The sequence below is a fragment of the Triticum aestivum genome, chromosome 6A (genome assembly GCF_018294505.1).
Source record: "Triticum aestivum cultivar Chinese Spring chromosome 6A, IWGSC CS RefSeq v2.1, whole genome shotgun sequence".
In the NCBI taxonomy this organism is placed as follows: Eukaryota; Viridiplantae; Streptophyta; class Magnoliopsida; order Poales; family Poaceae; genus Triticum; species Triticum aestivum.
This window is the reverse complement of record NC_057809.1, coordinates 481,466,938-481,477,120: the sequence shown is the minus strand read 5'-3', so window position 1 is coordinate 481,477,120 and position 10,183 is coordinate 481,466,938. Positions and strand designations below refer to the sequence as shown.

The 10,183-nt window shown below is 47.6% G+C and overlaps 1 protein-coding gene across 1 annotated transcript; it reads right to left on the bottom strand.

Annotated features, from left to right (window-relative positions):
* Positions 1-4,996: 4,996 nt before the first annotated feature.
* On the bottom strand, positions 4,997-9,919 carry LOC123129652 (dihydroanticapsin 7-dehydrogenase). The gene is made up of 10 exons (XM_044549729.1): positions 9,816-9,919; positions 9,558-9,690; positions 9,285-9,483; positions 8,867-9,096; positions 8,495-8,773; positions 7,896-7,958; positions 7,205-7,785; positions 6,892-7,122; positions 5,825-6,808; positions 4,997-5,752 (listed from the first exon to the last, which is right to left on the bottom strand). The coding sequence occupies exons 1-5, from the start codon at positions 9,917-9,919 to the stop codon at positions 8,495-8,497; spliced, it is 945 nt and encodes a 314-aa protein (XP_044405664.1). The 3' UTR covers positions 4,997-5,752; positions 5,825-6,808; positions 6,892-7,122; positions 7,205-7,785; positions 7,896-7,958.
* Positions 9,920-10,183: the final 264 nt, after the last annotated feature.

The window sequence follows — 10,183 nt, the reverse complement described above, 5'->3', positions numbered from 1 at the left end:
CTGGTGAAGATGTTGATGGAGATTGACCCCCTCTCGACGAGAGGATTGTTGGTGATGATGATGGCTTCGATTTCCCCCTCCAGGAGGCAAGTTTCCCTGACAGAACAGCTCTGCTAGAGCCCTAGATTACTTCCGCCCAGGTTCCACCTCGAGACGGCGGCGCTTTGTCCTGAAAGCTCCCGTGTCGTTTTTCCAAGTCAAAAGCCTCCATATAGCAAAAGATGGGCATCGAGGACCTGGCAGGGGGCCCACAAGCCCTAGGGGTGCGCCCCCAGGTTTGTGGCCTCCTGGTGGGTCCCCTCTGGTATTTTCTTCACCCAATATTTTTTATATATTCCAAAATAATTCTCCGTAAATTTTTCAGGACTGTTGGAGTTGTGTAGAATAGGTCTCTCAGATTTGCTCCTTTCCGGCCCAGAATTCCAGCTGCCGGCATTCTCCCTCTTCATGTAAACTTTGTAAAATAAGAGAGAAAAGGCATAAATTTTGTACCATAATGTGTAATAACAGCCCATATTGCAATAAATATCAATATAAAAGCATGATGCAAAATGGACATATCACTTATCATCATCGTCACCCTGCTGACTATTGGGAATATGCCATAGTGGCAATAATAAAGCATGATTTTATTTCCATGTTGTAATTAATAGTTATATTTCTATGAGAAAATTTATATAGCACGCTAATTGATTCAGAAAAATATTTTACTTATATACTTTAACTATCTATTTATAGCAATTGTTACATGAAATCATATAGTGTCGATCAGTGATGCCCCCGATTCAATCATACACTAATCATACACTAATCAAGATCAGGGACTCACGGGAAGATATCACAACACAACTCTAAACACAAATAGAAGTCATACAAGCTTCATATTACAAGACAGGGGCCTCGAGGGCTCGAATACAAATGCTCGAACAGAAACGAGTCAACAGAAGCAACAATATCTGAGTACATACATAAGTTAAAGAAGGTGCCATAAGATGACTAGCACAAACATGGATACAGATCGAGAGGCGCATGGCCTCCTGCCTGGGATTCTTTTAAACTACTCTTGGTCATCGGCAGCCTGAATGTAGTAGTAGGCACCCATGGTGTAGTAGGGGTCATCATCGACGGTGGCGTCTGGCTCCTAGGCTCCAACATCTGATCGCAGCAACCAGGTATCGAAGGGGAAAAGGGGGAAGCAAAGCTACCGCGAGTACTCATCCAAAGTACTTGCAAGATTGACATCATATCTATACTACATATGCATCGGTATCAATGAAAGGGGTAGTATCTGTGGATTAAACTGCAGAATGCCAGAATAATAGGGGGATAAGCTAGTCCTATCGAAGACTACACTTCTGGCAGCCTCCATATTGAAGCAGTAGAAGAGAGTAGCAAGTATAGCATCAAGTAACACTGTATAGTATAAACCTACCCGATGATCCTCTCCTCAACACCCTACGAGAGAGCGATCACCGGGTTATATCTAGCACTTGAAAGGGTGTGCTTTATTAAGTATTCGGTTCTAGTTGTCATGAGGTCAGAATACAACTCCAAGTGTCATGTTACCATGGACACGACTATTCAAATAGATTAATCTTCCCTACAGGGGTGCACCACATTACCCGACATGCTCGATCACTCTGGCCGGACACACTTTCCTGGGTCATGCCCGGCCTCGGAAGATCAACACGTCGCAGCCTACCTAGGCCCAACAAAGAGGTCATCACACCGGTCTACATCATAAGTGCGCATGGGTCTTGGGCCCATCGCCCGTTGCACTCCTGCATGTTGCGAGGGCGGCCGGGATCAGCCCTGGCAACCCACACTACAAGGTGGTTGCTTTACACGGACCACCCGAGCGTGCGCCGCTCAGTCACTGACGTTTGGAAAGCTTCGGTTGATAATACGATGTCGGTTGACCATATCTTGTCCCATGTGGCGGTTAGCGTATAGGTCAATACCAACTCATATCAAATACCCAATCTTGTTAAGCGTGTTATTTGAAGTACCCATGCACGCCGACCGGGGACCATTCCCACCTCTCTCCTAGGTGGAACCACCTGCCCCTTCAACCCCCACATCTGAATAGTAACATAAGTATGTAATAGTATATAGTATATACCCGTGATCACCTCCCGAAGTGATCATGACCCGGTAGTATAGCATGGCAGACGGACAAGGGTGTATGGCCACCGATGTAGTACTAGCAACCTATACTAAGCATTTAGGATTGCAGGTAAAGGGAACAATAGTAGTAGGAAAGACAGGCTATGAAGCGGATATGATCAAACCGATGAAACAAAAACACTACTCTATTGCAAGCAGTAAAGGGAAAGAGTAGGCAATATTGCGATGATCAAGGGGGGTTTGCTTGCCTAGAAGCTCGGTCGAGAAGGAGGGGTCATCAACACCGTGGTCGATCAGGGCAGCAGTGGCTTTAGGCTCGAAGTCTAACGGAGGGAAGAGGGGGAATAAACAATGAATACAATGCAAACAGATGCATGATGATGCATGACATGACAAAAAGCGGTGCTAGGTAGGCCCTAACACGGTACCAGGTGCTACTGGCGAAGGGGGGAAACATCCGGGGAAGTATTCCTGGTGTTCGGCATTTTCGGACAACTAACTAGAGGGGGTGGTTGCATGTTCTCTATGCTAGGGACGTGTGGCATACGAACGGACTGCAATTTTGGATTCATCTCATTTTCATCCGAGTTATAGATTATTTTATATTGATTTTCAAAGTTATAAATCATTTTCTGAAATTAGAAGATTAATTTAATTCAAAAAACAATTATTACGTCATCATGATGTCAGCATGATGTCAGCGGTCAACTCAGACCGCTGACTAGCCAACCTAACGGGTGGGTCCCGTTTGTCATTGGCACAGTTTAACTAAACATGATTAATTAGTTGAATTAAGTGATTAGGTTAACTAAACAGAGTTAATTAAGTTAATTAATTATTTTCTTTTTATTATATTTTTAAATTCGTTTTTCATTTTTTTAGGGCGATGGGCCCTCTGGTCAGTGGTCTAGAGGCCAAACCAGGTGAGGGCGACTAGCGCAACCTCGAGCGGCCGATGGGGCGATCCCGGGTGCTGGCCTTAGGCGAGACCAGCGGCGCGGCTGCCGGCGCCCTTGACGTCGGCCATGGGAGCCGGCGGGGGTGGGACTGGAGCGAGGTGATGGGACCAGGGGCGTGCGTGCCCGGGGACGACAACTACGGGGGCGGTGGAGGCGGCCAGCGTGGCGGCGGCGGGCACGGCAGTAGAGCAGGAGGTGGCAATGCGGGGCAGCTGCAGACGGCAAGAAGGCCACGCGCGGGCGAGCGGCTTGGGGAACGGGGGTCGCGGGTGGGCCGTCGGAGGAAGGTGAGGCGGGCGGGCCGAGCCCTGGAGCGGGTGGAGCGCGGCGGGGGACGTGTGGTGACCAGACGGAGGGGAAGCGGAAGGGGCAGAGGGGGGGGTGCTCACCCGCGCTGTCGTGAAGGGGGGTCGGCGAGGCCTGGGGAGCCGGCAAGGGAGAGTCGGGGACGGGCAGTCCGACTGGGAGGTCCGGTAAATGGCGGGGCGTTACCGGGCCGCGACGGGTGGCGGGATCAGGTCGATCCCAATCTGGTTCAGGGGAGGGGGGAACGAGCGATGGGGGGGGGTGGAGTGGGCGACCGATGGGATAGGGTTTCGGGTGAGGGGTTATGGAAGGGAGTGGGGGCGGCTGGGCCAGTGGGCCGTGGGGTTTTTCCCGTTTTATTTTTTGTTTATTTTTCTTTTCTGTTTTATTTTTAGTTTCCTTTTATTTTAGTTTTATAAATTATAAAAGTTGTCCCTAATTTAGTGTTAAAAATTATGCTACTGCCACATAAGTTTGGGCAACTAAATAATTTAGTTTAATATTTTATTAATTCCAAAAAGCATTTATTTAATTGTTTTAACTAATGTTTTAATTATTTCGGAGCCTTTAAACATTTTATCAAAGTTTGGTTTCTCCACCATAATTACCTATTACCTATACCTATACCTATACCTATACCTACTAGTATAATGCCCGTGCGTTGCCACGGACTCTTGAAATATTTTGCTGGAATTATGTAAACATAATGCATATAAAAAAAGATAGCACAGGTATAATCAAGTAATAATTTAAGTCCACTTCACTTACATTGTAAACTGTTAATAAAAGGCAATTTGACAATGCATACATATAATGCGATTTATATAAATGAATCGAACAGATGATTAAGGCCGTCTCAAAGGTCGAAGTTCATTTCTTCCTCGTCTATTTGGGCATGTTCGAACATCAAACAGGCACCCTGCATGCACCCCAATATTCAACCATCTGGACAATATGTACTTCTTCAAATCCAGACCATCTGTGGAGGAGAAATGTGCTTCTCCGGACTATCCGTCATTTTATCTCCAATACACGGTCCTAACACAAAAAACTCAACCCACGACGCACCATTCCCTTTTTCTGTTGAACCCATCCCTTCCCGCTCGGTTTCCTGCTGTAGCGGGACATTTCTCGCTAGAGCCCTCTTCTTTAAAATCAGATGATGCCCACCTCACCTCGCCATGGCGCCCTCCCACCTTCAATTGTATATCCCCCACGGACCACCAAGGAGTCCCCAGCCAACCGCCTACTCTCTGCCCTGATCCCCACCCCTTGTGTTCGTGCTGATCCACCACTGTCATAAAGGCAGATCCGATATATCCTGAGTCATTGCCACGTTGTAACATACAATCGAATAGCATGCATTACCGCAAAGTATTCTTGTGCCACTCTGTTCATTTTTTTATTAACTCTTGAACAGGCCGGGCAATTCGTTTATCCTTCTATCCTAAAATTTTCACCATGTTGCAACTGATATGCCACCGTGTTCATTGTTTCTACATTTAACCATATGTGATCCTTGATATAGTCATCTCCTTTGTTTCTTCATCTAAAAAATACATGGATTTACAAACCTAAACTCCATAAGATCATAAACTATACAATTAGCCAATAAAGGTCACCCCTTGTGAAAATTATATTATTGCTCTCCATGGAGTTATAATAGCACAGATATTTCAATTCTTGATGAAGAAAGAGACCACACACTTTTAATGAACAACTCTTGTTGAATCATTGGGGGTGAAAATTTTATGTATTTCAACTAAAGGAAACCACTATATCCTTTAGAAAAAAATACATGCCAGTATATTGGTAAGCACTATACTTCAATTCCCCAGCGGTCGAACATCATGTGCTATCTCTTTGGCATCCCAAAATAATAGTCAGAATCTGGCTGACCATCGAGTAGCACCATGTACTTGTTCCTTGATGTACCTCTTTGAAGAACCAGATCAAAGTCTTCTTTTTCTCCTAGCATCATCGCCTATTCTGTTGGATACCTACTCCCTCATTCCTATGCTTAAGGCATAAATCTTCACTCACGCCCCCCAAGGAGTAGCAGGGCATTACTTTGAGGCAACCACGCCAATCAAAATAAACATGTCATCATCAACACTCAATATATACCAACCTTAACAGATTAAAGTATCCAACAAAAATGATGCACTAACAGACGCACTCACCTCATCCATACCCACCGCTCACAAAACATACCATATGTATCCTTCAGGCGGAAGCAAACATTAGCATAAGAAATTAAGCTCATCAAAATATGAATAAAATCCTGCTTTGCATAAGCGTGTAGAAGATATGAAGCATGCACATCTGTATCTTCTTTGAGAATCATGTCCAAGATAAACCTGTAGCAACAAGGGCCGGGGACTCAGGTATTAAGCAAGATATTCTGTAGTATGAAGTAATTATTCAGTTACCATTTCTGCGAATGCATAGAAAATATGTTGCAGGCCAAACAAGGAACAAAGCATGATCAACCAAGGTCAAAACCGGCATCTGCCATGAAATCAATTAATCCAGTTATGCAGTCAAATACAACTGTCAGTCAATTAAGCGAAGCTACAGTCCATTCAAGCTAAAAAATAATAAAATTCGTAAACCCCACTTCGTTGAGATTGGGAACTCTAATTGAGGGCAAGATCCAAATCCCTTAATTAGCAAGTACATGCATCACATCCCAATCCATGTCTGCATCGAAATTGAGGTCAAACCTACTCTTTGCTACTTGACAGATTGGTGGAGAGTAGAAGCAACCCAGCAGCGAATGGAAAATAGCAGCACCGAACAATATGCTCGTCGCACATGATCACAAAGCATGGCCGACAGTTCGAGTAGTCTAAGGTGATGATATATGAAATTAAGAATAATATAGAGCAATTATAATGCCTTGGGTATAACATCCAAACTATCCCCAAAACTTTAACTCTGAAAGCATTAAATGAAGTTGTGGAAGAATACATAAACTGCACTAAGTAGACAAATTACCATCAGACTACACCGTGATTAATCCAAACATGAGACATGAACTTCAGTTTTGCAGGGAAAACCTGAGACTAAAATGATTCGTTAGTACACATGCCATTGCAAACCTAGCTAGATCCCTTCTCTGTAGTTAATGCCATCTAGACTCAAAGTAGCATTAACAGAGCAGAGCTCTAAACAGCAGCGATCCACCAAGTGGTGGTTCATATTTATACTGTATAGGATATCCACAAGGACTTCTGCAACCGTAATATAGGCAAATAAATTTTTGTTGGTATCTGAAATCACCAGGTTATCAATATAACTACAACAACAACAAGTTACCAAATATCATGAATTAGAGCCAAAGGGAAACCTACTTTGCAGAAAAATCTTCAGACTCCAAGCTCTCCTTATGAGGAATAGAGGGGTTAAGAGTCCTGCTTATGTTGTATCAAAAAAGCATTAGCGACCAACCAAGTACAACAACAGTAAAAATATATTAGAGAGGATAAACACAAACCTTCTTTTAGCACCAGCTTGATATACTTCACTGTCATCGTGAGTAGATGTGTCAAGCGAACTGCAAATACAGAAACCATGGACCAGATCATGAAACGATGAACAGATGGACACAGCACGATATCAGACGTGTATATGGATCTAGTGATCAACTTACGATCTTTTAGGACCGATTTTCTTTTTTGGTCCCTTGGAGGTAGACTTTCCATCGTCACAAGAGCTTTTAGATGCACTGTAATACGAGGGTACGAATGAGAGAAATGCAAACAGCAAGAATACATTAGAAATCAGAAGCACGCGGTCAGTAAACTTACAACAGTTCAGGGCAGACATCGATGTTAGTGCAGTTCGCCTCAACCACGGAGGCCTGGATAGAGACGGCCTTGGACTCGCCAACCATGGACTTGGCAGAGACGCCCTGCGGCTTCAGCAGGGTGGGATGGTCGGCCACTCCCTGCACCAGCCCCGCGGTGGGGTTTCATACGACGCCAGAGATGCCCTATGCCAACCCCAAGGTAGGGTTTCCTGCGACGCCAAAGACGCCCTGTGCGACGCCGGCGAACAACTTCAGTTTGCCGCGTTGCCACGGGCTCTTGCGTTGTGGAACCGGCAGCATCGGCACCTCCACCAGGAGACCCGACCATGGAGGAAAACGAGGAGAAGGCCGGGGTGAGCTCCTCCATGGAACCGACAGCGTCGGTTGTGGCCACGGCCAGATCCGTGGAGAATGGCAATGGCCGAATCACGGAGGATCCCGCACCAGCTGCTCCACCACGCCGTCCAGCCGCTCGTCGTTGGTCTGCGGCATCAGCTTCTTCCCCCGGAACAGGACCGACTCCACCCCCCGCTCCGCCATGGCCGCCTCCGTCGTCGCTCCGGCGGTAATGCCGTTACCCTGAGGACAGGAACAATTGGGACAGTAAGCTTTGGTTGACTCACATTTCACAGTGGTAATAATAATTCAGCAGCCGTGAAGAAAATTACAGTACAAGATAAATTATTTACCTGGATGCGGATGTAGTTGGTTGCTCCGTTCTCTCCGAACGCCATTGATACGGCTTGGTCCACCTGAAAAGCACAGACACCCACAGTCCTGTTTAGCCCCGCGTCCGTGACGATGGTACGATTATTTTTTGACGAACTGCAGCAGGTGCTGCTTTTCATTCATTAAGAGGGAAACAACAGGTTACAGGGCAGGAACGTAATCAGGTGGCATAACTACAAAAATGAAGGAAAAATACTAAGAACTAATTACAGATGTATAGAAACATGGTAGCTCACATGTCGACTACTCAATCCATTTCACTCCTTTGATGCCTGTGTGCAGCAAGGTTCTGCGTTTGTCTTTTAATCTGAAGAAGGGCCTGCTGTGCCACTCATGTTGATTCTGGATACTCTTTGTCAATTTTGATCTTTACTCTACCATATTAAACCCTGTTAATTATTGCATTCATAGAGACTGCTTAATTATGGCAGTTGATCCCTTTGCACAAACCGCTATTGCTATTCAACAACAACAACAACAAGATATCAGGGAGTCATCCTGATGGAATGTGAAATCCAAGCATGGCCAACCAGCCCCAGGATCAGCATGACTAACCTACCTACAGGAAGGAACGCATGCGAGGGCGCACAATGGACTGTGCACCGTCGACATAGATGGTGGTGCCTGTCATGAAGCGGGAGTCGTCGCCGACCAGGTACAACACCGTGGAAGCGAGGTCCTTGTCCGGGTCCAGCCACCGCCGCAGCGGCATCACCTCCCCGGTCGCCTTCTCGGCCTTCTCCTCCCCAACAGAGAGAGGGAACTTGTCCCCCAGGTGGAGGCCGCGGCAGACGGCGTTCACCCTGATCTTGTGCTTGCCGAGCTCCATCGCCGACAGCTGAAAAAACGAAGAACATCATGGTCATGTATGCATTCAGGATTTCCGTGAGCAATCATTCAGGCTTTTTTGGTAACAGGAAAGCAGGCTTACTCTGACGAGCTGGTGAACGGCGCCTAAACTTGTGCCGTATGCCGCAGCCCCCGGATACAATCCTTTCTCAGCGCCGATGATCTGGGTCAAGCAAACCACGGAGCCGCCCGACTGCGCATCCCGGGACCGCTTCGCTATCGCCTTTATCAGGAGCCAAGGTGTGATTACATTGACTTTCATGGTCTTGTTGTACTCATCTTCAGTCACGCTGAGGCAATCTTGCACTTCCCCTGCTCATACAGTAGCCAAATACAGATGCATGGACGAAATTACTGGATGATAAGCTGACTGAAATATTCAGAGAAGAACTGACAATCATTTAGGTTGGTGATTAGTCGGGCTTGGGCATGTGTGAAAAAATTCTGTCAGATGGAAAATTGGGCATGTGTATCAGTGTCTGTCATTAGTATGTGCATACCCTCGAAGGAGCAGCAGTTGACAAGGGCATGGAGCCCGCCGTCCCCGAAGCAGCGCCACGCCGCGTCCACCGCGGCGCCGACGGCTGCCTCGTCGCAGGCCGCCAAGTCCAGCCCAAGCACCACGATGGCCGCCGCCCCTTGGGCCGCGCCTCCTCCGCCGTCGCGGCCAGGGCGCCCTCGTCGCCCACCAGGACCAGCCTGTGTGTGTGCGCGCGCGCTTAGATTCAGAACCCAACGACAGGAAGAAGAAGGGGAAAAGTGAGAGGGAGTACCTGCAGCCGTGCCTGGCGAAGCCAACGGCGACCCCCCGCGAGACGGCGTCGCCGCCGCCGTTGCAGGCGAGCAGCACCCGCTTCGCTTAGGCGGTGTCGGCGACTATCCCCTTTCCCCTTCTTCTTCCCTTCTCTGCACGTGAAGAGTTATAGCAAGACAAGAATTACCCAGCCATAGCAGGCCGGGAAGTCGAACGCCTCGGCCTCGACGACATCGGCGCGGGAGAAGACGAACGCCCCGCACGCGGCCGCGCAGACCTGCCAGAGCGGGAAGTGGAACGACTCGGCCTCGACGGCGCCGGCGCGGGAGAAGGCGAACGGAGGCGATGGTGACGTCTTGAGGAGGAGGATGGAGAGGGCATGAGGGGGGGGGGTCAGATCGGGGATTGGGGTCCGGCGGCGAGTGCGGCTGGAGGCAGGGAGACGAGGGGAAGCTAGGGTTCGAGGGAGGGAGGGAGACCGGTGGGGTGGGCAGGGGGTGGGAGGGGACGAAAAAACCGGCGAAAAAAAACCAACGAAAAAAAATCAGACGAAAATGGTGGGACGAAAATGGTGGGACGAAAATAAAACCCGGAACGCGACCTACCAACTGAGACATTAGGAGTAGAGATATATATATATATTAT

What these genes read in the sequence shown, in the direction of transcription:
- LOC123129652 (XM_044549729.1), bottom strand. Translation starts at nt 9,919, where the DNA reads ATGCCCTCTCCATCCTCCTCCTCAAGACGTCACCATCGCCTCCGTTCG. An exon ending in TCCACTTCCCGCTCTGGCAG is followed by an intron (nt 9,691 to 9,815) that starts GTCTGCGCGGCC and finishes CTTCACGTGCAG; the next exon opens with AGAAGGGAAGAAGAAGGGGA. An exon ending in CAACTGCTGCTCCTTCGAGG is followed by an intron (nt 9,097 to 9,284) that starts GTATGCACATAC and finishes CTGTATGAGCAG; the next exon opens with GGGAAGTGCAAGATTGCCTC.